This window comes from Solea senegalensis, linkage group LG1, assembly GCF_019176455.1.
Source record: "Solea senegalensis isolate Sse05_10M linkage group LG1, IFAPA_SoseM_1, whole genome shotgun sequence".
Classification (NCBI taxonomy): domain Eukaryota; kingdom Metazoa; phylum Chordata; class Actinopteri; order Pleuronectiformes; family Soleidae; genus Solea; species Solea senegalensis.
Genome location: NC_058021.1, coordinates 28684841 through 28711121, shown reverse-complemented (window position 1 = coordinate 28711121; position 26281 = coordinate 28684841). Strand labels below are relative to the sequence as shown.

General features: G+C 41.2%; 2 protein-coding genes across 2 annotated transcripts; one reads left to right on the top strand and one right to left on the bottom strand.

Moving 5' to 3' along the window:
* Positions 1-7: 7 nt before the first annotated feature.
* Positions 8-15581, top strand: LOC122775397. The gene is made up of 10 exons (XM_044035280.1): positions 8-50; positions 1792-10936; positions 11026-11134; positions 11302-11377; positions 11461-11566; positions 11780-11911; positions 12703-12792; positions 13155-13298; positions 13374-13558; positions 14093-15581. The coding sequence occupies exons 2-10, from the start codon at positions 1793-1795 to the stop codon at positions 14259-14261; spliced, it is 10155 nt and encodes a 3384-aa protein (XP_043891215.1). The 5' UTR covers positions 8-50; position 1792; the 3' UTR covers positions 14262-15581.
* A 550-nt stretch (positions 15582-16131) lies between these two features.
* Positions 16132-25680, bottom strand: LOC122775474. The gene is made up of 4 exons (XM_044035400.1): positions 25605-25680; positions 24121-24774; positions 23548-23704; positions 16132-23142 (listed from the first exon to the last, which is right to left on the bottom strand). The coding sequence occupies exons 2-4, from the start codon at positions 24760-24762 to the stop codon at positions 16874-16876; spliced, it is 7068 nt and encodes a 2355-aa protein (XP_043891335.1). The 5' UTR covers positions 24763-24774; positions 25605-25680; the 3' UTR covers positions 16132-16873.
* Between the last annotated feature and the right edge of the window lie 601 nt (positions 25681-26281).

Here is a 26281-nt window from a genome sequence, read left to right as displayed (position 1 = left end):
GAGGAAAAAAAAGAAAAGAACAGCTGTTGTTGCAAAAGAAAACATCAAAAGTGAGTTTTGTTGACACATGTCGTGTCTTTGGTTCGTCGCTAATGTTAGTGTGGTAAGCGGTGCTGTGTAAACTGTGAGCTCGCTCTCTGTGGCTGCTCTTTCGGGGGACTTGAACAGCGAGTCCCGTTTCGCTCATTTGTTGCGAGTTGGCTGCTGCTGCTAACGTTAGCTTCCCCTCACTGTGGACTCTTAGCTAGCAAACTAGCCACTCTTAGCTAGTTATAACTGAGCATTTCTCGGTGTCTGTGGAGCTCCTGCAGATAACAATCTCTGTCTGCAGCCAAACCAGCAACGCGATGCTTTTTACAGATCGTGGAGAAGTGAGTGGATGTGGATGTTACGTTCTGTGACTCGTTAGCCTCCTTGTGAAACTACGATTTATCAGTGTTTATATTAGCCTGCCTTGGAGCTCGCAGGGAGACCAGGTGACAGTAAATACACTTGGACCGCGATTACATGTCGTAATAATGTAAAGCAAGTTTACTTTTTTTAACACATTTGGCTTTACAATGAGGAATTCCGTCTCTGTTGCACCGTTCAATCACATTTTATTACTCCTTTTGGTAGAAGGAAATAAACAGAGATTTTAACCCTCATCAGTTTTGATGGAATAACTATTCCAAAATCAAGTCATAAATACAGTTGGGTAATATTCATATGTCGGAATAATGTAAAGCAAGTTGACATTTCCATGAGGAATTTCGTCTTAGTTGCACTATTTCATAACAATTTATTACTCCCCTTGGTAGTAGAAAAACTGAAATTTTAGTCTTAATCAATTTTGATGGAAGAATAACACCGATATCAAGTCTGTTTTTCTGTCTGGATTATGTTTGAAATCAGACAAATACTAACTATATCAGATTTTAAATGCATTACAGGAAATAATTATATGTCATAATAATAATATAAAGCAAGTTTACTTTTTGACCATGTGAGCAGATTTGGCTCTGTTGCATGAATCCATCACAGTTTATTACTCTTTTTGGTAGAAGAAAATAACCAGAAATTTGAGTGGAAGAATAAAAAGTGCTTAATTATGCTAGTTGTAATTTGTTTGATTTCTATCATTTCTACCACTTTTTGTTTCAGACACCCATATCACAAACTCGAGTACTGATTAGACCGATACAGCCATTTTAGACTTAAGAGTTATTTCAAAGACGGTATTCTCCCAACTGTGTAACAAATCTTGTTTTCCCAAAAGGGACAAATAAACAGCCCAAAAATGACTTTATTTCATGACTGATTTTTATTTACATTTTTATAGTCTGTGCATGATGAACCATGCAATATATAGGACTTTTAACGGACCGGTACTGGCCAATACCGATTCACCTTCTTATTTTTTAACATGAGAGCAGCTGTGGCATTTAAAGACTGTTGTTATGGTGGTGCGGTTAAATCACACTTTAAGGCAGTGGTCTCAAGCTAGCAGCCCACAGGCCGCACACGGCAACTATAATTGCTACTTTTAGCTGTTTTTCTTCACCAGGCTATAGAAATATTGCATTGGATTATGTAAATGTGTATGGACAATAGTCATACACCATAATAATGTACCGAAGGTCTACTTTTTGAACATGGGAGCAGTAGTGGCATTTCTGTGAGGCATGTTGTGTTGTGTTTTTTTTTTTATCAACTGTGAATCCTTGTCAGTTTTGTGGATGGAGATTAGCTTTGTTTTTCTGATGTCATTATGTGTGTTGTAATTTATTTTTATCTTACATTTTCTGACAGAATGCCAGCCCCAAAAAGAGCACCATCTCCACATGAGTCGCAGCCCAAGATAAGGAAGTTGGATGGGGATGGGGAGGCTCTGCCATCCAAAACTGCACCAGCCACCATAAATAGTTCCCTTAAAACGGGAAATGCACAAGAAAAGTCAGCAGCCCCCCGGACCAAGAAAAAACTTTCTACATCAGAGGAAGAGGGAAATAAATCACCAAATCAGAGTTCTACAACTAGGGATTCCAACAGAACTGTTTCTGACCCGCCTGTCAAGAAAGCCAAGCTCCTGAATGCCACAAGTGCCTCCTGCGAAGAACCTTCCTCACAGAATGCAAACTCCAAAGCCTCCCTTAAACGTACAGCCTCCACAGAGTCCGACGAGGAGGTTAGTAGTGATGATGGCAAGACTGACGTCTTTAGAGAGAGGGATGATGGCAACAAGGCCCGTTGCGTTAGACAGTATTCAAACAAAGTTAGAGCAAAGCGAAAGGCTGAGGAGGTATCATCTTACCAACAGGATACAGGCCAAGAGTTGACATCTGCACCCACAGACCTTATACAGCGGGACCATGATTATGGCAGATTGTCAGATTCGTCAAGTATTCAAGATGAGGGTGAGAATCATCGGAAATTGGAATCTGCACCGTCAGCTACCGAACATGAGAGACAAGGAAACTCTGATATAGCAGCAAAACCCAATTCAAAGGGAACTACCTGCTCTGTATCAGGTACTTCTGAGGATATTATTAAGTGTGTGGTTGAAGAAAATAAACACAAGGATTTTAAAAACATGGAAATCCAAAAGTTCACAGATAATGAATCTTTATCATCACCTACAGAAATATTAGACTGTGTCACTGCAAATTCACCATGCATCACATCTGGGGCTGAGGAAAATGACAGAAATGATGTTGCAGAGTACATCAAAAGTGAAAAGGACGTAGATGATGAACCACTTGTACTGTCAGCAGAAACACAATGTTCTGTCACTGGAGATATTAAGCTAACCTCTATTGGTGAAGATACAGGCTCAGTGTGCAGACAGGAGAATCAAACAGATGTGAACCATGAAATTGAAACAAAGAAGGAAGGTGAACATGAAATGAGGGTAGAACATAAAGCAGCCAGTATCTCAACAGAGGTCAAAGATGTAGGTATGGAAGAGGAAACGGTATCAAACAAACCAAATGAGAGTCTGGAGAGTCAAACAGATCTCAGTGTCAAAATTCAAGTCACTCTCAAGGAGCAATCAATATCTGCACACTTGCTTGACCATGTGCCAGATGAAATGACCAACTCAAACAAAGAAGCTAGAAAGCCCGAAGACAACCTTGAAGAAAATGAAAGAGAAGAAACTGAATTACAGTCGACTCAATCTTTCCCCAGTCCTGGGTCCTTTACTGAGGGACAGACGAGTCATGATGCAACAGACAAAATAAACGACAGCTATATTGAGACAGTGGCGACTGATCGTGAGGAGGTTCCTCAGCAGAAACAAAAAGAAGAGGTCAGTGATGGCGTTGCAGTCACAGTGGGACAAACACAAACAGACATGGAGATGAAAATAACATCAGAGGGGATGTCTGACTCAGCACCTGGAGTGACTTCACAAAACCTGGAGAACCACAAAGGTAATGAACACACTGCAGAATCACTCACTGAAGTTCAAGAAAGTCTGACAATTGAAAAGTCTACATGTATGGAAAAAGAAAACGAAATTATCTTGGAGTGTGCTGCTGCACCTCATAGAGAAAACAGAGTAGAAATATATTCTTCACTGACATCAGAGCGAGAGATTTCGAATCCAGCTTCTACAGTAGAAGCTCATAGTCTGAAAAGCCAAGAGGTTTGTGAATCCGTTCCACAAATATCTGCTGAATTTTCTAAAGAGCGTGTGGTTATGGAAATGCAGACAACCTCAACATCAAATATTTCTCGTTCCACCTCAAAAAAGGACGTACAAAATCAGTCAGAGCAAAACAGAGACAAAATCACGAAAGACATTTCTCCAGAGGATCATCAAGATATGGCAACTCAAAGTTTTGAAGAAATGGAAAATCTAAATGACAAGAGCAGTGTATCTGCATGTACAGCTGAGAGTGAAACCAAAATGGAGATGCTGTCTATGACAACAGCAGACATTTCTAATCCAGCATCTACTCTGGAAGTCAAAGTGCAGAGCCCAGAACTGAGTGAACCTACCACAGAAGAGTCTGATAAAACACATGCTCATTCAGTTGTAAACAATCAGAGCAGAGTAGATACTGTTGATGCTGAATGTGTTACTGATCCAGAGAATCAATCGGAAGTTCAACTGCAGACTGCTACCACATCAGATGACCTTTCTAAATCGCCATCTACAGTTCAACTACAAACTCAAGAGGTCACTGAACCTACCATGGATGTGTCAGATGAAGTTCATGAGGAACAAAAAGTTGAAAATCTAGTGCACATGGAAATGGAGACATCAACATCACAGCTTTCTCATCCAAGCCTTAAAGTAGAAATGCAAAATCAGACAGACCAAAAGAGAGATTTATGTGCTACAGAGACTTCAACAAACGTTCATCAAGATGTTGTGACAAAGAATTCTGGAGTAATGGAGACTCATGACAACGAGCAAAACGGATGTTCAAGTACACCTGAGTGTAAAAGCAAAATGGAAATGCTTTCTACATCATTGTCAGAGATCTCTAATCCAGTAGCTACACTGAAAGGGACAATGCTGGAGAGCCCAGATGTGAGTGAAGCTACCTCAGATGTATCTGATGACGCACATGCTCAAAATGTAGATAGTGTTGATGGTGAATGTGTTAATGCTCTAGAGAATCAAACTGAAGTTCACCTGCAGACTGCAACCACATCAGAGAAGCTTTCTAACCTACCATCTACAGTTCAACTACAAAATCCACTGACTCTAGAGGTCAGTGAAACTCCCACAGACGTGACAGATGAACATCCCAAGGACCATAAAGTTACAAATTTGACAATTGTGGAAAATGAAAATCTGGTGAACTTTGAACCTGTGGCAGCATCAGAGAGTCATATTGACATGGAAATGGAGACATTGATATCACAGATTCCATATCCAACCCTAAAAGTAGAAACACAAAATCAGTCCGAGCAAAAGAAAGAAGACTTTGCTACAGAGATTCACCAAGATATTGTGAATGAAAATCCTGGAGAAATGGACACTCAAGACAACGAGCCTAACAGATGTTCAAGTACACCTGAGAGTGAAAGCAAAATGGAAATGCTTTCTACATCATTGTCAGAAGTCTCTAATCCAGCAGCTACACTGAAAGTGAGAATGCAGGAGAGCCCAGGTGTGAGTGAAGCTACCTCACATGTATCTGATGACACACATGCTCATTCAGTTGTAAACTATCAGAGCACTGAAAATGTAGACAGTGTTGATGGTGAGTCTGTCACTGCTCCAGAGAATCAAACTGAAGTTCACCTGCAGACTGCAACCACATCAGAGGAGCTTCCTATCCCACCATCTACACTGCAGGTACAAAATTTGCTAACTCAAGAGGTCAGTGAACCTACCACAGGCATGTCCGTTGAACTTCAGGAGGAGCAAAAGGTTGTAAATTCAGCGACTGTGGAAAATGAAAATCTGGTGAACTTGATGCTTGTGGCTGCATCAAAGAGTCAAATTGACATGGAAATGGAGACATCGACATCACAGATTTCTCATCCAAGCCTTAAAGTAGAAATGCAAAATCAGTCAGAGCCAAAGCGAGGTGACTTTGCTCCAGATATTTCGACAGAGGTTCATCAAGATATCGTGACCAGAAATTCTGGAGAAATTGAGGATCTAGACAATAAGCACAAAAGATGTGCAAGTACACCTGAGAGTGAAACCAAAATGGAAATGTCATCTACATCATTGTCAGAAATCTCTTATCCAGCAGCTGCACTTGAGGTGAAAATGCAGGAGAGCCTAGAAGTGAGCGAAGCTACCACAGATGTGTCTGATGAAGCACATTCTCATTCAGTTGTAAACTATCAGAGCACTGAAAATGTAGATGGTGTTGATGCTGAATGCGTTATTTCTCCAGAGAATCAAACGGAAGTTGATCTGCAGACTGCAACCACATCAGAGGAGCATTCTATTCCACCATCTACAGTGCAGCTACAAAATCCTCTAACTCAACAGGTCAGTGAACCTACCACAGACATGTCAGATGAACATCATGAGGAGCAAAATGTTGTAAATTCAACAACTGTGGAAAATGAAAATCTGGTGAACCTGATGCCTGTGGCTGCATCAGAGACAAAGAGTCAAATTGAGATGGAAATGCAGACGTCACCAACAGCAGAGATTTCTGACCCAGCTTCTTCATTTGAAATACAGAAAACAAGCAATGCTACTTCAGGGGACATGCCTAGCATATCATCCACAGAGGGAATGAAAAGCTTGGACATCAGTGAACATGTCACAGTCATATCTACAGAAGTTTACAACAAAGCAATGACTGAAATCTCTGAAATTGACAAAAATGAAGATGAGATGAACATTGAAGCTGTGGCTGAACCAGACAGTCAAATCAGCCTGGAATTCCAGAATACATCAACTTCTGAGGTTTCTCTCCTGGCCTCTTCAGTGGGACAAGAAAGTCTGAAAAGCCTAAATGAAGTGGGCCTGGAGACTACAAAAATAGCAGAGATTTCTAATGTATCACCTGCAGTAAAAATGCAAAGCCAAGAGTCCCATAATGATAGTGAACCTACCGCTGACATATCCAGAGCATACGTGACTGTACCAGAGAATAAAATCACACTGGAATTCACAACTACATCAAATTCAGAGATTTCTATTTTGCCCTCATCAGTGGGAAGAGAACATTTGAAACAACAAAATGAAGTTGACATGGAGACGACACTAACAGAAAGGATTTCTAACACACCATCTGCTGTAGATAAACAAAGTGAGGGGAGCCGTGATGATGGTGAACATACCACTGACATATCTAGAGAATGTGTGACCCTACCAGAGAGTCAGGAAATACAGGCATCAACTTCTGAGATTTCTTCACTGGGACAAGAAAGTCTGAGAAGCCAAAATGAAGTGGACATGGAGATTATGGCGACGGACAGGAGACAGGAGTGCCAGGATGGCAGTGAACATATCACTGACATGTCTAAAGAATATGTGACTGTACCAGAGAATCAAGAACAAATGAAAATGCAGGTTACATCAACATCAGAGATTTCTATCATAGCACCTGAAGTGGAAACACAAGGCCAGACAAGCCAGGAAGTCACTGGACCTGCGAGAGACACATTGGAAAAGGTTCAAGTGGGTAAAAAGACCCTTTTAAATGAGTTTAATGAAAGTGAGAACGAGGTCATCACAGGAGGTGTCAGTATTATGGAGAGCCCGGTTGAAATGGAAAAGCAGACAACAGAGGAGACTTGTAAACCAACCTCTGCAATACAAATACAAGACCAGACATGTCAGGAGGTCACCACAGACACTGAACTTCAAAAAGGTGCAATCACTGAGTGTAAAGATGACATGAAAGAGATTATAACTGATTGCATTAGTTCTACTGAGAGTCAAATGGAAATGGATGTTGAAACAACTGCAACTGCTGAGATTTCTGATCCAGCACCTACCATGGAAAACCAAAACCAGGACATTCAGGAGGTCACTGAACTCAATACAGATGCTGCTCAACAGTATCCACAAGCGGCAAGCTGTAGCTATAAGGTAAATGAAGACGAGGCCAATTCTTCTTCACTTTATGCCCCAGAAATTCAGACACATTTAGGAATTACTGCAGGGCCTGAAAATATTTCTATGTCAGCATCTACAGCAGAGCAGCAAAACTGTAGGATGGAGGAAGTCACTAAGAACTCTGCAGACTTGGCAAATGCACTTCAGGAAACTCTTCCTATGGTTAATTTGGAAAATACAGAAAATGTAAATATGCCTGAGTCTACTGCCGAAGACACCCAAGAGGATATGGATGTAATAAGTAGGTCAGTGGAAACCAAGGATTCTGTTTTAGAAGAGGAGATGGGGAGACAAATGATTAATGAGGCCAAAGAAGAAGCTGCAATCATTCACACCGACAAAGCTGACAAAACAGTTAGTGGTGTTGAAAGACAAGGTGAAGGAACTGGAGGCAATGAAGTAATTGTTTTTGTCTGTGGCCAGTCGGATGACATTGATATTGTAATTCAGGCATCAGACGAACAAATCAAGACAAATGATCAGTCTGAGGTTCATCTTCATGAAAACCAGATAGTGTATGAACCCATCAGTAGTCCAGAAAGTAATGATGGCAGGGAAATTCCTATGGTGTCAGAGAAGCATGGGGGGATGTCTATACTGGATATACAAGACACAGAGACCCAAAAGATAACTGAAGATGCGTCAGCATATGAAGAAAACAAAGACAAATATGACACACAAGTGGGAAATGAAGAAAACGTTCAGCAGCAAGTTTGTGTGTCTGACAGCCAAGCAGCAGCAGCAGCAGTTGACATGGAAATACCAAGCTTCAGCGTGTCAGAAACTTCTCCCCCTGCACAGTTGGAGCACAGCAACATGAGTGTGGATGTGAAACAAGTTGCAGTGATAAGCTCTAGTGATGATATTAGCATTCCTCATGGCCAGTCAGACATTGCAACAGAAAAAAGTGGCTTTTCAGAGTGCACCAGTGCCTCTGAGTTTTCTCAACACCCACAGGAGGACGCTGGACTCCAGGAGGCTGAAGATGTCATGGTGACATCTTCAGCAACCACTGAAGCTGAGGTACCGGATAGTACATCTGAGGAGTATGTGATCTTAGAACCAGTCCCAGAGAGTAATATTCACTTTGATATTGTCACTCAAGCAGTGGCCCAGTCAGGTTTGACTGCTTCACTTTCACAGGAAGTAAATCCAGGCAGTGTATTACCAGATGAAGTTGGACATCTTTTAAATGGTTCCCAACAAACTGTCTTCCCTGAGGCTGGAGTACATGACGTCAAAGATGCTACATTGGCCAGTTCAGGTGATGATAAGAAAGCCACAACAGAAATATTAACTAAGGAAGGTTTTGAGGACCAAAGCTCTGACCATTGCCAACAACCACCAAGTGAAGTGATGGCTATTAATAACACAGAGATGGACATTGTGAACTCTGAAGCTCTACACACAAATGAAGACTGTAATGATGTAGTGATAGAAAATGCAGAAGTGCAGATTCTGGAGGAGTTTGAGATTGGACGTGAAATTGTAGTGGCAGAGGAAGAGAATGAGGAAGACAGTGACATTACAATAATTGAAAAATCTCAGGAAACACCTGAGGCAGTTCCTTCAAAACAGCCAGATGAAAATGTAAATGAGAAAATGAACAAAGACAGTGGGACCAATGAGAAGCAAAACAGCACTGTTGACAAGAAGACTAAAGAGTTGAACAAGCCACAGGAGCCAGAAAAACCCAAGAAGCAGGAAATGAATACTCAAGCCAGAACCAAAGCTCGTATGGCAGCTTTGGCTGAGCAAAAGGCAGCGGCAGCAAAGAGAGCAGCAAGCAGACAGCAGCTGAACCTCTTAGCTCTGTGTCAGGAAATCGCAGAGGACATTGCCACAGACAGCATGCTTTTGAAGAGGATTGAGGAAGAAAAGCAAGCAGCAGCAGCAGCGGCGGTGGCAGCAGCAGCAGCAGCGGCGGCAACAGTGGCTGCAGAGGCAGCAGCAGTTGCTGCCATGGCAGAAGCCAGCAAGAAGGAAAGTCCACCAGTTACCACACAGGATTCAGTTACTATTAATGTTGCACCTCCAGCTGGACCACAAGAATGTTCTGCTTCAGTGGCTCCTGCTGCTGAGGTATCTGAAGCCCAGCCCTCAACAGCGAATTCAACTGAGGCCAAGTCTGCCGCAGAGCCTCCGAGGAGACGCTTCTTCATCTCGCAGGTTACGGTACCACTGAAAGTCCACGAGAAAAAGAAGCTAACAAGATACCAACGGCTGAGACAGGTTGAACTGCAGCGAGAAAAAATGTCCTGGGCACGTGTCAAGAAACTTAAGTCTGACCAAGCAAACCAGATGTTTTCAGACATGGATTGGCAACCACCGTCATTTGTCTCCTCTCAGTTTTCATCTTCTCCTGTGACCACAGCGCCTCCACCTGCTGTCAGTCCACCAAAACCATCTCCTTTATGTCCTGTCACAACTGGCAAACCTGCAACACCCAAAGCTGAAGTTCCCAAGGAGGCTGAGTCTCCTAAGGCTGAACCAGACAAAATAGACCTCACTAAGGCAGAAAGCTCTAAATCTGCACCTGTTAAGGCAGAAACCTCCAAATCTACACCCACTAAAACTGAACCTACCAAAACTGAAGCATCTAAAACTGAACCTCCTACTGCTGAAACACGAAGAAGTACAAGGCAGAGAAAGACTCCTGAAACCGCCCCTACTCCTGGACCAGCCCCAAAAGTAAGCAAGTCAGCTGCGAAGAGGACTCTCCCAGCTATTCCTCCACCCATGCCCAACGGTCTTAATGCTCAAAAACCCAAGCCTGTCGAGTACAAGCCATACAGGCCCCGGCCCAAGTATTCCTTCGATGACTTTGAATTGGACGATGACCCATTACCACCAAAAAAGCCCATCCCCCTGTCTAGACCCACACAACCTACACGGCCAAACATTCAGTCAAACCCCACAGTTCAGTCTAAACCTGCAGTTCAGGCAAGGCCCACAGTTTCATCACAACCTGCCAATCAGGCAAAAGTCAAAACACAGATGGGCCCCCCTGCTGGACAGATCGCAGGTCAGTCTAAATCCAATGTTACTGTTAAATCTCAGTTAAAGCCTGCAGTTTCGACCACTCCTCAATCTAAACCTGTTGTTGGAATGGCCACCCAGTCAAAGGCTACATCTGCATCTACAGCAGGTTCATCTCTTCATCCCGCGAAAGCTCAAATAAAGTCTCTCGGCTTGACAAAACCACAGTCAAACGCCGTGTCGGCTGCTTCTGCTCAGTTGAAGTCGACAGTCAGTGGGAGTCTAGCTCAGTTGAAGCAGTTGACTCCAACAGTGTCTAAACCGACTGCTTCAACCGCATCAGAGACAAAACCCGATGTTTCCAAGACTGACACTGTTTCAACTTCTCAGAAAATTCGACAATCATCAGAGGATGGCAAAAGCAAGGTAACCCAATGATAAATTCCACTGTTTGTGAGTCACAGTGAGCATATGTCAACATATTGACATTTATCTCGTCTTTTTTTTATACACAGGTTCCAGCCAATCTTTCATCAGCTCCCACCTCTTCTCTTACTGAAGAAAGCGGGAAATTGTCTGATGACGCACAGCAGTGTGAACAAACGTCTACAGGTGTCTGGACAGGTTCAGCATTCCTATTTCTCTGCTGAGCAATATTTCATATTTGTAGCCACGTCTATTTCATACAAAGTTAATCTGGAATGTGTGTACATTATTGATTTGTTCATGTGATATAATCTCTATGACACTAAAGTGTTGTGTTTTTTTTAAAATGGTACCTTCTCTTTCAGTTGCAGCGGTTGATCCAGAGAATAAGGCAGAAACCTTCAAGACGGCGGAGAAGACATTGGAAAAGCCTTGTCAAGCGTGAGTTACTCTTCGATTGCTTGACGTGTTTTTCTTTTTCATGTAAACCTGACGTAGTCTAATGTGTCTTTGTGTCAAAGCAGAGCAGCGAAGCCACAAGACGGTGAAACTCCTCTCTCTGATTCTTGTCTGCAAAGAGAAGTCAAGAAACTGAAGGAGGCGGACAAAGATGGCAGCCAAACAATTATTGTAAGTGCAACATTTTGGTTTGAGTGCAGCCTAAAACCTTCAGACTGTGATATATATCTATTAAATTAACTTCTTTTATTGAAAGTAAACTTGTATCAAATAGAAGTCTTAACTTCACATTAATGTAGAGAAATGCAGGCTAAGGTTATGTAAGCTATGTTAATATCATATACATTGATGCAGAGAGTGATTTATGGTTTGCTCATCTTGTAGGATGCAGGACAGAAGCACTTTGGAGCAGTGGCCTGCAATGTGTGTGGGATGCTCTACTCTGCTGCCAACCCGGAGGACGAATCTCAGCATTTACTCTTCCACAATCAGTTCATCAGTGCTGTCAAATATGTGGTGAGAGCAAGTTTCCTCATTTCACTCGTCTGACTCATTAGGACAAATCATCAGTAGAATAAATATGTGTAATTATTATTATTTTTTATTTACACCAAAAGAGCCTTCACACAATGTTTAGTGTGGTGCATTCAAGCTATTTGGCTCTGCTATATTTAGTGATATGAGAGGCAACACTAAGAATTTAAGTTCATGCCTGGAAATAAAGTGTATCTCCACATCGTTACGGTGTGAGCACAAGTTTTTGGATCATGTAAGTGATCACTATTTTCAAAGACCAAACACATTCTTGAATACAGCCTATACAGGTATTTTCCTTGTCCCATTTTTTAATTGTCCCATATTCTGTAGTCAAATCATCTTGATATGAGTACAAATAAGTAAGTATTTAAATCCATCAGTGTAGCAAATTTCACATGTCCCAGACCACCTGTACCACCTGTGTAGTCGCATTTGAATGCATCCTGTGTGCGTAAACGAATGAATCAAGAAGACCTTTCTGCAGTTTGATTCTGAATGAAAATGTCCAAAGCACAGTATTCAGAAGATTCTGATTTTTATTACTTATAAAAGTTCACAACCTACATTTTGATGAAGATGATTTTATAGCAGCATTCCATTAATATAGAACAGGAAAAGGTGATTATTATATTATTATAATATATAATAAATAAAACACCCAATGAACGTATGTATGTATGTAATGTTTTTTTACCACTTTAAAATGCAGCTAATTTGGAACATGATTGCCTTAGCAGATGTTTAATGGTCTTTCTTGACTGATTTTTCAGGGATGGAAAAAGGAGAGGATTCTGTCAGAGTTTCCTGATGGAAAGATCATTCTCGTCCTGCCAGATGATCCTAAATATGCTCTGAAGAAGGTATGTTTACACAAACAAGTCCATTTGTTGTCAGTGTTGTGGGTGGATTTTTGTATCTCAGTAGGAAAAAGGTGTTTTATATCTGTAGTTTTGTACAGACTGTGAGGAGGAATGTAACATTTGTCTCCCTGTGAATAAATTGTAAAGTTGTATAAGCACAAACTAATTCATCTGTGTGAAATAACCTGTGTAAACTACTGTCTAACCTTAAGTGGAGGTATAGGGATACATTGGGTGCTATATCTTGTGTCAGAATACAGCAGAATTCAGTATTAACTGCGTTTTTTTAAAAAAGTCTGAATGAAGATTTGTCGTCATTCTCATATTATTGCATTATTAAGCAACACTGGATTGTTCCTTAGGTTGAAGAGATCAGGGAGATGGTGGACAATGACCTCGGCTTCCAGCAGGTGGAGACCAAGTGTCCTTCTAAGACCAAAACCTTCCTGTTTATCTCAAATGACAAGAAAGTGGCTGGATGCCTCATAGCAGAACACATACAAGAGGTGGGGAAATGTCAATCTAAAATAGATAGACTTGGATATGAGTTCAGTATTAATACTGATCGTTGTGTTTTTCAGGGGTTCCGGGTGATTGAAGATCCTGTACCAGAAGGCTCAGAGGGAGAGAAGGTAATGTTTGAACGTCAGCGAGCTTGGTGTTGCTCCACCACACCAGAGCCAGCCATCTGTGGTATCAGCCGCATCTGGGTGGTCAACATGATGAGACGGCAGGGCGTCGCATCACGTATGCTGGAGTGCCTCAGGTGCGTTTGATCTCAAATCAATGAAAGTGAATCATACTTAAAGCTGCAGTGTGTAACATTTGGTGATTTTTTTTTATTGTTGTTGTTATTTTTATTCTGCCTCTGTTTGTTCTTTGTGAACAGAAATGCCCTTCATCTGAAAATGAGGTTTGTCAATCAGTATTATGATTGTGACTAAGGGGGCATTTGTGTGTATACAGCACCATCACTGGGACAGACAGGGGCAAGAAGTGTTTATCCCGTCAAACTGCTACTGAGTTTTCCTGACCAGTAGAAGCCACTATTGAAACTTTTCATAGGCACATCTTTGTGTTTTTAGTGATACTCCATCCTGTTTGCAGCCATCTTGTTCGCTCCCTCAGTCTCAACATAAAACAAGTCACTGTCAGTGAACGCCTCTATACTTCGAGATTCGTGTTGAGCCGATAAGCTTAATCAGCATAGTGTGAACTATTTTGACAATGGGTTTGTATGTTTTTCCTTTAATGATTTTCACTTTTACATGTTTTTTTTTTGTCTTTTTGCTCCTCACAGGAACAACTTCATATATGGTTCATACCTGAGCAAAGACGAGATCGCTTTCTCCGACCCGACTCCTGACGGAAAACTCTTTGCCACGCATTACTTTGGCACTTCTCAGTTTTTGGTGTATAACTTTGTGAGTGGAAGACACTCGTCACAACCCAAAACTGGTGCAGTATGACAGCCTTCAGGAGAGGTAACGGTGGATTTAACAGAGGAGCTCACTCACACACACTCACTAAAAGACACTGTCTTTATTTGTATAACGATTAAAATAAAATAAAATGAAATAAAAACTGTAAATTACTCCTTGGAGAAGCTTCATTGATTCCAATCTCAGGATGAAAACAACGAAGTTGTTTTGAAAAAAAATGTTATTAATTCACCCTTTAATCCCTCCCTACATAGTATTTTGAAGGAAAAAATAAGTATTTTCTTTATACGTTTGTAAGCAAACAAGTTGTTTTGTTAAACTATTGAGTTAACATGCATGAAATAACAGCAATAGAAAATAAAAAGCATTTCATAGTTGTTTTCTATTTTCCACCCCAGGGAGATGAGATCAATTTGACATGAAATAAATGGTTATTTTGGAGTTTGTCGTCAATCTGTCATCGAGTGAACTGTACATGATGGAAGATTATTTTTCAACGTTGACATTTAATGGTGACGCTGCCTTTGTCTCAATCTGTAATGCGGAAGTTCACAAATGCACTGTATACATTACGTTTTCCACGTCGGTCTCAATTTTCACGTTTTTTTCTTGTAACATTTCAAAGGAATCACCTGATCCAGGTGATTCTTTTTATCGACGGGATTTATTTCAACGATCTGATCTGAAGTGGGTTAGAACTGTGGCTTGGGCATTAACCTGCGTGCTCTTGTTTTCTTAGATCACCTTGTCTGAAATGTTTAGTTTTTCCAAGCTGAGCCATATACTGTACACCATTTAGCAGGGCATTGTAGCCTATACTTTATGAGTGAAGTCTCTTGATTTCATCAAGGCTGTATTGCTTTGTTTGTGCCTGAATGAATAATGTATGATTTTTTTTTTTGTCTTTCCTTTTTATTTTAGCCGTATTTTCCTCTAAACTGCATTTGGTGTGTTATTGAGTTAGAGTAGCGTATCATCCTCCTATTCCTTAGTAACAGCAAATTAAAATGTATATCAAATGTATCATGTAGATTTTATGCATACTATTATACATTTTATATTGGAAAATTCACAAGGATTGGGATTTAAATGGTATTTGAATGATGTGATTTGGGGTTCGGCCTTTGTGATTAACAGGAATATCTGCTCGCTGATGATCGTGTTTGGTTTATGATGAACGTCTGCCTCTCAACACACCGATTTACAATTGCATCACTGTAATTCATCCCTTGTTTTCTTCTTTAAGCAGTTGCTTTTAGACAAATGTGTCGTGTAAGAAAAAGTAATTTGATTTATACAAAGCTGTTATGTAAATATTTATTTAAATAATAAACTGTTTAAAATGTTGTTTTTGCTCAGTTTTTATACTTGGAAGAAACAAAAGGTGAGTTTGAGATTCCCTGTTTACCAATGCCATCTAGTGGTCATTTGTTTGTGTTAGTGATGTATATACCAAATTATGTAACTGTTATTCCATCTAAATGTAAATAATTGAGAGAAATTCTACATTTTTGAGACAAGTGAGAGCTGTGTAATTGTTTGACTGTTTTCTCTTTGTGGTTGCAGATGTAAACACTCTCCTCTTAGTGCATTCCTCGACGCTCCTGTCACAACACGGGCCTGCTCGATTGCAACTTCTTTGAAACAAAACAACCTTAGAACAACACGGATACTTCCTCAGATGGAGAGTGAGAAAACAGAGGTTCCTGCTGCTCCTCCTCGGAGATGTGATAGTGATCAGCAGTGGCAGAAAACAACTGAGCTGAGCTTCCTAAGGTATCTGTAATCACCTTGCCCTTTTGACTGTTGCTTGCACTGGAATCATCTGATCTAAATCCAGGAACTGTGTGGTTTGAACTGAATATATCAGTCATCACAAATTAATTAAAGTCAGCTCAGCATTTGTAAATTCACGTTTATTCTTACACGTCAATTTTAGGAGAAATGTACAGCTGCCATACGATTAAAAAAAACGTGTTCTAAATGTAATCATAACCTATATACCTATAATAAATATCTTCTTTACACTTTACACAACCAATATACAATATAAAATGTAGTATTTATCATCAGATTCTATAATATCCACATAATCCTGTTCATAATCAGTTGGGTAAAACGGCACCATTTTGTCATGAACTCAAGGGCGAACCCGAGCTGCGACCATTCGCTAACCCTTTCCCTTGTACTGTGGGGGATTGGCCTGGTTGCCTGACATCTGCGGGGACTTGATCTGTTTTAATAGTTTTAAAATGAGATTACAGTAAAGCTCTGGGTACTTATTTTGTTGACAGGCACCCTATAAGAAGAAAAGAGCTGCTCTGGAGTGTGCATGGCAAATGCACCGTAAGTGTGGTGCTAGAAAAACAAACACGCTCACTATTTTTACACCGAACAAAGAGCATGAACTAACAAATTGTATCGCAGGCTCGCGACGTACACGGTCAAACACGAATAAAATTTAAGCCATTTGGCTTGTGTCGCACAATGTGATGCCTTCAGCAGTTAGCTCAACAGAGTTGACATATGATAGTGTTTTATGCCAAGGCTATGGCAACATCAAACTGTAGGCACCAAAAATAAGTTCAAATACTGTAGCCTAACAATGTACACTTTGTATAAACAGTAAAGAAATGTCCTCACAGGATGGGACAGTGCTGACCACAAAAGTTATACAGTAAATCCAACATATCAGGCTCCTGGGGCCGCCTGTTCATGACACCTTGACCTTTCCCAGGCTGCACCACTACAACTTCACCATCAGAGGGAACCTCGACCAGTGGGTGAACTTTATTGTCCCTCATTTTAAAATCAGAGACACCAACACCTTGAGGCAGCTTGCCATTCTTCTCTGCACACACTTTAATGTCCTCTGAGTTGTCTTTTGTGTCCATGATGCTGTCACCGTTCACACCGCTCCTGCTACATGTACCCGGGTCGTCCTGACACGCGTCCGAGTCACTAGCATGTGGCAAAGAGAAGTAGGTGCACTTCTTTGAAAGTGACTTTTCCTTGTCTCTATGTTGAGACTGTGTACTGGACTGGGGCATTTGCACATTTTGCTCTGTATCCTCACTCATGTCCACGTCCTGAGGAGAGTTTATAAATGCTGTATTTATTCCCACTGGGTCTGAAACTGATTTTCTGATCAGCATGTTCTCTCTGAGGAGCCACCGTTCATTGTCGTCTTCGGGTGCAACTTGTGTGTTAAAAGAAACGCATCGTGTCGCTTCAGTTAATGTGTCGAATGCATTTGTGGAACTGAAGTAAGACAAGTCAGACGTTTTCTTTGACCGTGCTGTGTGGAAGGGAGAGAAGATGCTTGAATGTTCATTCTTTTTCTGCTTTGGTGCGGATGGTGGTCTTTCATTTGCCTCCTCATCAGGATCAGCATCTTTCTTGCCATACAGCCTTTCAATTGTTCTCCTCACAAACCCTTTGGTGATAGATTTCCGTGGTGAATCATCTTCACAGCTGGACAGCTCAGTCGAAGTCTGAGACTGATAGCCGCCACTAACTGAAGTGTCTGTCCTCAACTCCTTTGGGCTCTGGAATCGTCTGTGTCCTTGCTGAATGTCTGTGGCACTCTTTGCTAAGAACATTTCCCTGATGGATCTGACCCTGTTGCCTTCAGGCTCACTGGTTATAACTCCACTGGAGTCATAGCTGAAAGATAACGACGACTGAGGAGCTGATCGGGTGCAGAGAGTCGACTGAGATGTGGGAGATTCAGAGGACGAGTCCCCAACATCGGACTCCATCTCATTTCTTTGAGATAAACGTCTGATCGCAGAACTCTCTGGAACTTTTTCTTTCCTCCCTCCATTTGCAACTTGCTTTTCTAGAAGACTCACCCTCTCTGCAACAGACTGGCATATTATTTCATCCGGGTGATGGTTGACTTTTTTTATGTCATCACATATTTTAACTTCAAACTTTGTCTGTAATACAGGAGTTTCCTGATATTCTTTATAGCTTTGCCTCATGTCTCTGTCCATATTGGCATCTTTCGTCTTTGAGCTTGACTCTTTCTCATAGTAGCTTAAATCCTCCTCAGCCAAGCTCCTGATTTGCTTATCTGAGGTCATTTTCTGCTCGATATCTACTTGCTCTTCGTAACTACAGTGATCATTTCCACTGTCCTCATTGACATTACATCTATAATGTCTAGCTAAACTGTCCTTTTTGTTATATGAATCCTGTTTTTCATTGATATTGCTTTGATCTCCATTTACAGGCTTGACTGTTTTTGTGTCACAGATTTGTACTTTGTCAGTACAATGTTTCTCATCCTCTGAATGAACCTTGTCCTCCTCAGCCTCTTCAATCAAAGCTTTAAGCTTTTTACTTGTTACCATAGCTTCCTCAAGATCTGACCGACGTTGAAGACATTCCTCCTCGCTGATGCTCTCTTCTCCCTCAGTGCCAGGCAAACTTTCCTCAATTCTAACCTCTCTTTCCTCACATTCAAACTCTGACTGTTCGTCCTCTGAATAATTTGGCTCTTCCACATCTGAGTTACCTGTGCTTTGATCAACCCTGACATTTAATTGTGGTTTTTGACTTGTTGGTTCTTTCTCACACAGCGTCTTACAATTCACTTCTTGTGTTTCCTCCTCTGATAGAGATAGGTTTGCACTATCTGGACTGAAGATTCTGTCCCTCCTGCCAACATTCAGCTCTTCATAGTCATCAGAGCACAGCTGCTTGTTCTCTTCCTCCTGAGAGTGACTGTCACTGTAAGACGAGTCTTCATCTCTCTCTTGTTTTATCTCCTCACCTTTGACTCGCTCCTCTTCTGAACTATGCTCCTCAAGTATTTCTGAGCCGTACATACTTTTCTTACTGCTCTCTACGTCTTTAGTAGCACTTGAAAAGTTCTTCCCCTCCTCATCCTCAGTGGGGAAATCTTCACTCTGCATCTTGAGCTGCCTACGCTCCACCTCAGGATTTTCAAGGTCTCTCTTGCAGCTGACTTCTCCATTTTTGTTTGTCGTGTCTCGACCTGATTCATGTTCCTGCTGGTTTTTCTCACCCACATTTTCTTCTTTACATGAACTGAAGGACTCCCTGTTCTCTGCATCATAAAGCTGCCTGTTATTCTGATCTTCTCCAATTGGTGGACTTCTGGCCACATCACTCTGCCTTAACTGACTATTCTCATCTGATTTGTTTGGCTGATTTATGTTTGCACATTTTTCAATGATGGACGGCACATCGACATTCATTTCCTCGTCACTCTGAGTTTTGACTTCTGAAAGTAAAGCTAATTCGTCCTTGAGCTTCTCAGGTATGTCGAGGCTATCAATAATCTGATTGATAACATTTTCTTCAATGTCATAGTCATTTTTTGGACTAGCTGCTATGATGTGACCTTCCTCTGAGCTGCTGCGACTCTTACATTTATCACTAAGTTCCTGAAAGCCCTTCCAACTTTGCAGGAGCTGCTTCGAAGTGGATTGCTTTAAATGTGACAAACTATCTCTTAACTTGTGGGAATCTTCAATGCTGGCTATTTCTCTCAGACACTCAATCATTTTCAATGCATCAGCACAGCTGACATTGCTTAGACTTGGATCATCCTTATTAAAGTTGGTCTTGCCTTCTTTTAGAGTCGTGATGCACAAAAATGCAAGGAGAGCTTTAGATGATGAGCCAAATGTAGAGGCTACATGAGCGGAGAAGTCAGGCAGGCTGTTAGACTTTTCCAAACAGGATGGACGTTTGTTTTGTATGATTTGTCTGATTGACTTTATTGAGTAGCAAATCTTGTCCAGCACAGGTTTCATGTTTGGCTGGTTTGTGATTTTAAATTGCTGTGGCATTATCTGTGTCTGTGGTACAGATTTGTCTTCATCTGTGATCGCACATTTGTCCGTCTGTGTTACTTGGTGTTTTCTTTGTGATGATGTTTTCCTCTTTGTGCTATTCTCAGATTCTGATGCATTGTCTGACGAAACCTTTCTGGAAAGCATAATTGTAGTTGACTTGGGTCGGACAGGAGGTGATGTCATGTCCAGGGACTGAGAATATGGAGATGGTCTCTTTTGCATTTTATCTTCATATAGCGTCTTCCTTTTCTCTTTAGTGGGTGTTGCATGTGTTTGCCTTCCGACATTTTTTGACATAATTTTATCAGAGTGCTGGTTATGTAATGGCCTTTTTGAGTCAATGGCAAGTTCAGAGGCTGTTTTATCACTTTGGGGTTTTCTTTTTTGAGATGGACTACTCATTACCTTTTTCCCTTGTGGTTTAGGTGATGATGCTTCTTTCTGAGTCTGTGTTTTAGTATTTTTTGTTTTTGTAGATGGAATATCACCTAGTGTTGGATCGTCACTTGATAAAATGTTGACAGAGGACATTCTCTCTCCAGATGTTATACTTCTTGGAGATGCAGAAGTACAACATGTGGGGTTGCATTTCAACAAGAGAGTCCCTGAACTGATACCATTTGGCAGCACATTGGCATCATCGCCTACTGCGTTGATGGGAGTTACATCTTTGGTATCAGAACCTACGGTATATCTTTGTAGAGAAGCCTTTCTGAGAGACATTTTTCTTTCAAAAGATTGATCGCTGGCCAATAGGGCCCTTTTGATTGATGGTGTTCGTGATAATGTTGCTTCTTCCTGTGATGTGTTTGTTTCCATTGTGTGGTCATCAGGTGATATGGCTTTGACAGATGTAGAACTGATGGATAATGGCTGATGTTCTGACATTTGACTGCTCACCGATGAAAGCCTGTAAAACGGGCTGCTAACCACTGAAGACACATCCATCGTGCAATGTTCAGTGTTTGATAGCTCTGCTATCTCAGCAGGTGGTGGTGGTAACAGAAGTTGGTCCATTAGAATATTTGAAGCAGATTTGACTGGACTTGATTTATTTTCCATTGTAGTGCCTGACGACATTTCTGGACTAATTTCATAACCGGTATCATTCAAGCAGGCTTTTATTTCCTCTGTATCATTTTGAGCTACACTGGTGTGATTTTCTGTGTTTGCAGTGGTAGCATGACCAAGAGCAATTTCCTCTGGCTGGGTCCCTGCAGCTCTCTCTTGTGAATGATTTGATTTGTTTTCAAAATGCAGAATTCTTTGTCTAACAGAGGATCTCAAATAGTTCTTGAACATTGGATCAAATTCAGAACTTTGGCATGGTTGTATTACAGATTCCTCTACGAGACACTTGCCTTCCTCTGCAGCAGTGATCAACCCATGGTTATGTTCTGACTTCTCACAACTGCTATTTTCCTTTTGTGCAAGAATAGCTGCCTCTAATGTTTTATTTTCCACATCTGGGTAGAAAGTAGGGTTGAAGTGGGTTTTCTCCAGCCATTTCTGTACATATTCATTAGTAATGGAGCTAGAGGAGTGAGGCAGCCCTGGGCTTTTGTTAATATCACCTGACTTATTTTCACCCTGATGCAGTGATGTCTGCCGTACTAGTGTTCCCCTCAGCTGGCTCACATTGTTAGAAGAAACATTCAGCCTGTTTGTTTCTAAAGAGGCTGTCTCACTTGCATTTTCTGTCAGTGGTGATGGTATGTTTAGGTTTTTGAGAGTACTTTTTGTTTTGTCATCCAATGGCTGCAAGTTCTGTTTTGTAACACCATTGTTACCGATTTGTGTTGGTTTCTTTTTGGGTTTCATTTTGCGTTTTGATTTATTCCCATATATTCTATTTATGTGCTCGGCACTTGAGAAGGTTTTCACTTTGGTACGTATTTCTTCTGCAGAATTCCCTTTTCGCCTTTTTACTGGTGTTAATAGTCGGCGAACACGTTTGTTGATCACTCTGGGTTTCGGTGATAACCTCTTGCCCTTACTGACCTGGCTTTGTTCAGGCTTGTCTTTGCCTTTAGTGAACTGTTGCTGCTGATTTGTCATCATTGATGACAAGGTTAAATCAGATGGTACTGATGTCTTCTCAGTTCTCCAGATGCTAATGGACTCGGATGCAGTTGAAGGTCTCCACGGATCAGGTTCAAAGTCATTTTTTCCTGTTTCTGAAGTTGCAGGTCTACCAAAGGGTATCCTAGCAGCTGACATGTGTTGTGCACACATATTAGCTAGGAAATTATCCTGGCATGTCTGCTGTTCATATATGTGCAAGACCGTTTCAGTAACCTCCTCCCCGCTGGATCCAACCTGTAGGATCTCGGTCATCCCAGCTGATTTGAATGTAGATATATTCCTGCTTTGTACATTACTTGCATCCAGAGAACTAAGTCTTCTGGGTTTAGGTACTGGTCTAGTGGTGCTCTGTTTGACCAAACAGTACTGCTCTGTTACGGCTCCATTTTCTATCTGTTCATTGTAGGAGTAAGAGCCAACCACACCGTCCTCATTACTCTTCTCACTGATACTGTTGCCCACGTATGGGAAATCCTTATCATTGCCGTGTTTAATTTTGTCCATGTTGAAGTTGTCAATAGAGGATGTAGAGCTTTGTAAATCCAGTGCTTCTGAATTAGATGAGCAGATTTCCTGCTCTGCTTCAGCCTCTGCCAAACAGCTCGCATTAAGCTGATTGGCTACACTTGATCGCGAGACGGTAGTCGTCCAGCGGACGGTTTCTTCCTCTTTAATAGTGAGGCGTACCCTCATCTCAACTGTCATGCTGCCATCCTGATTGACACAAAAAGATTTCTCGATGTCGTCCTCAGTAGGAAGGACGACGCCCTGCCCCTCGGGTCCATCGCCCAGACAGGTGCTGCCCTCAGATTCTGCTATTGACTGCAGTATGTGGCTCGACTCAAAGTCGTCAGAGTTTGCAGGGTTGTTGGGCAGGTGGTCATCCCACGAACTCTCTGCCATGGAGTCATGGATTTGATTCACGATGTACTGTTCAGATGATGGGGAGAATTTTCTTGACTTTGACGAATGTGAAAGGGACTTCTTTTTACCTTTTTTTTTAGACAAAATGGATTTTATAGCAGACAAAAGGGATGATGAGATGTTGAAAAATAAGGTAAAAATGTCCAGGCAGGGATTGTAGAGGGTCAGCATGCATGAGGAGGATGCCGTGAAAAGAGAGAAAGAGAAAAAACTTAATGAGCGAATCTATTCACAGCTCATGAAGAACAATAGCCGACAGCCATGTAGACGTGTATGTAGGTCATATATGGTATTATGTGTAATATCATTGGCTCAGCACTTTCCCTGTCTTCATCCCATGAGAGTAGGGAAGATTACTGTGCCCACTCTAAGTGTCATTTGAATTAATACCCATTGTACTCACACTTGGAACTGTTACTGCTTTATGAAACAATCTGACTTCACAAATATGCCTTATATCTTTGTTAACTTACGTTTTAACAACTTCAGTCTCCTCAGACCCGCTCGTTTGGTAGGAAGTTGTGTCGAAGCTGGGGATTTCTGTGTATTGTAGTTTGCAGATTTGAAAGGCTCCCTGCCTGCAGCCACTACAGTCCCAGAACACATTATCAAGCCCGGAAGACCGTCGACCTGCAGCAGACACACAAAAACATGCATATATTGTAAATCTAAATGATGACATGTATGCACATTCAGTAAATGACAAGTATAATTATACTTGTCATTTAGTATAAAGTATCATTTAGTATAAAGTATTATTATAAAGTAGTATAAAGTATATTATAATATAATAATGTATTATTTGTTAAAATAGCACCTTGGTTTTAAAGTTACAATAGATCTTTGACCTAAAACCTTTCACTGCATTATCCCAGAATGCTTTTCAAGGTATTAAGTTGTGGAGCCAAGGAAGCTTAACACTTTCTCCCCTCGTGTGATTGTTATTTACAGTCCTGGTTCAAGATAGCCCTTCACTAAAAGTTACCAAAATATAAGTAGTTATATTAGTAGATTTCTGTAATCTGCTGACGGATGAGAACACTCACACGTCTGCCATCAGGTGTGTGTAGTTTCACCACGTGAAACTGCATCAGCTCTGAAACATATTCCAGAATAGACTCAAAATTGGGCGAACTCCTCTTGTGTAGCACCACGGTGTGTTTCACTGATGGGTCTCCGTTCTGAAAAACCAGCAGCTTCTTTGGCGTTCGCACGACCACTGGCTCCTGCTTGTGGATGCTGCGGCCGGGGAAGTGCCTGGCCTGCTGCACTGTCCGGCGCCGGGAACTGACAGGCCTGGCGTGGTACCAGGGTGGCAGCTTCTTCCGGGCCTTCGCCAGATTGATCGGTTTGACCTTTCGCGTGTCCGAGCAGATGTACGACTTTCCATCCTCCAGTTCATCCAACGTATTAATGGCGTGAACCCCCTGAGGTGTTGTGATGTTCCTGACGCCAAATGGCAGGGGAACTTTTTTAGAGAGGCTGTCCAGGAGCGCATCAAAGGTTTTAAAGGTGCGGTTGTTGATGACCATGGGTAGGCCGTTGAACTGAGGATCTCCACTCTTGTAGAAGCACACCCGCTTAGAAAGGATGGGGTCCTTGATGCTTGATTGTCGCGGTGAGGCAAAGGTGTGGCCACTCCCTGACGAGTGGTGAGGGAGGATCCTCCGATGCCTCTTCTCATTCATTGTTGCGATTTGCTGCAGGAAATAAACATAAACTTTTAGTATTTAAGTGGAAACATGAAGGGCTTTCTATTTGGGTGGGACAATTCATTATTTTTAAATCAAAATTGTAATAGAAAACAGAGCAATTAGCAAATTACAAAGGCTGACCCAGTGTAAAACTGAGGTATAAGGAAAGGAGTCTTAAATTGTCTCGTTGCCGTCAGTGATGCTGTCACAAATACCCTTAAATATCTGTCTTACAAAGGGTTTAACACATTAACCTCAGCATCATGTAGAAGACGACTTGAATAATTTATGATGTGCAAACAGCTGAGTGACGTCTTAGAAGCATATGTTGTTTACTCGTAGCCTTTCAGGCAACATGACCTGACTTCTGGGAAACCTGCCACGTGAAAAGCATCTTTAATGATTTGATTACCTGGGTTTTAACAACAGGGAGGCGCACACAGAAATGTTCGATGTATGTATATGTACCTCATTTACTCTGTATTTATTTGGCAAATGGCATTAGAAAGTCAAATTGGGATTAAAAGCTGACATTTTCAACAAAATATATGAGAAGAAAAGTCTCATACGAAATGTAAAAACCTTATATAAGCATAAAAATATTTCAATTGTGCTTCAGAAAAATTCAGAATCACAGAAAAATATTTCATTTAATTTTACAAAGACATTTAAAATAGCATTGCTGTATATAGTTATTAGTTATAATAAAACAACAATTTATTTATATTTTCATACTGAGGTCAAAGTGATTAATAATAGGTTAAAGGGACATTCACTGTCCGTTACACCTAAACAAAACTCAGTAGTAAAACTATTAACTCTCCAAAACAACTCACCTAAGTCGGCATCATGAAATTCCCAACTGTTTCAAAAGGATCCATGAAATGTATTCCGTACTCTACATCATGACTGCTGTTGGAACTCACTGCACAGCAACAGTTTATTTCGGGCGACGCCATCACGGTTAATTTGCTTAATCTTTAGTCAAAGTTAATCTCTCACTACAAGTGCGGCGCTTGGAAATCCTCCTCAGATAGGTGTGTCACAAGGTGGAGCTGCCGTGACAAACTGAAGACCTGTATTAACACCGTTACATAGATATTTCCTCCTTTGGTCATATATAGATTCATTTATTTCACTTAAGCAAAAGCATTTTTAGACAAAAAATTTCCTTCAAATGTGGAGAAAAAACCTTTGTTTTTTTGCTCTTTACGTTTTCCTCTAATTTGATGTTTAAACAAGAGCTAAATGTCCCGTCAGTAGTCGTTTATATCAACTAAAATGTTTCCCCCCCAGCAGTGATAACAGATGGTAACTAGGTGTGCAGATGTAATATTCGTGCAGGGTTGTAATCTCATTGAGAACCTCTTACGATAATAAGGATTAAGGGCCTCTTCATTATGGGAGACACAGAGTAAAGGACTTGTTTCACCTCCCGAAGTCTAAATAATGTCGATATCACATTCATTATTAGCTAATTAACTCATTTATACACAGTTAAGTTACATGTTCA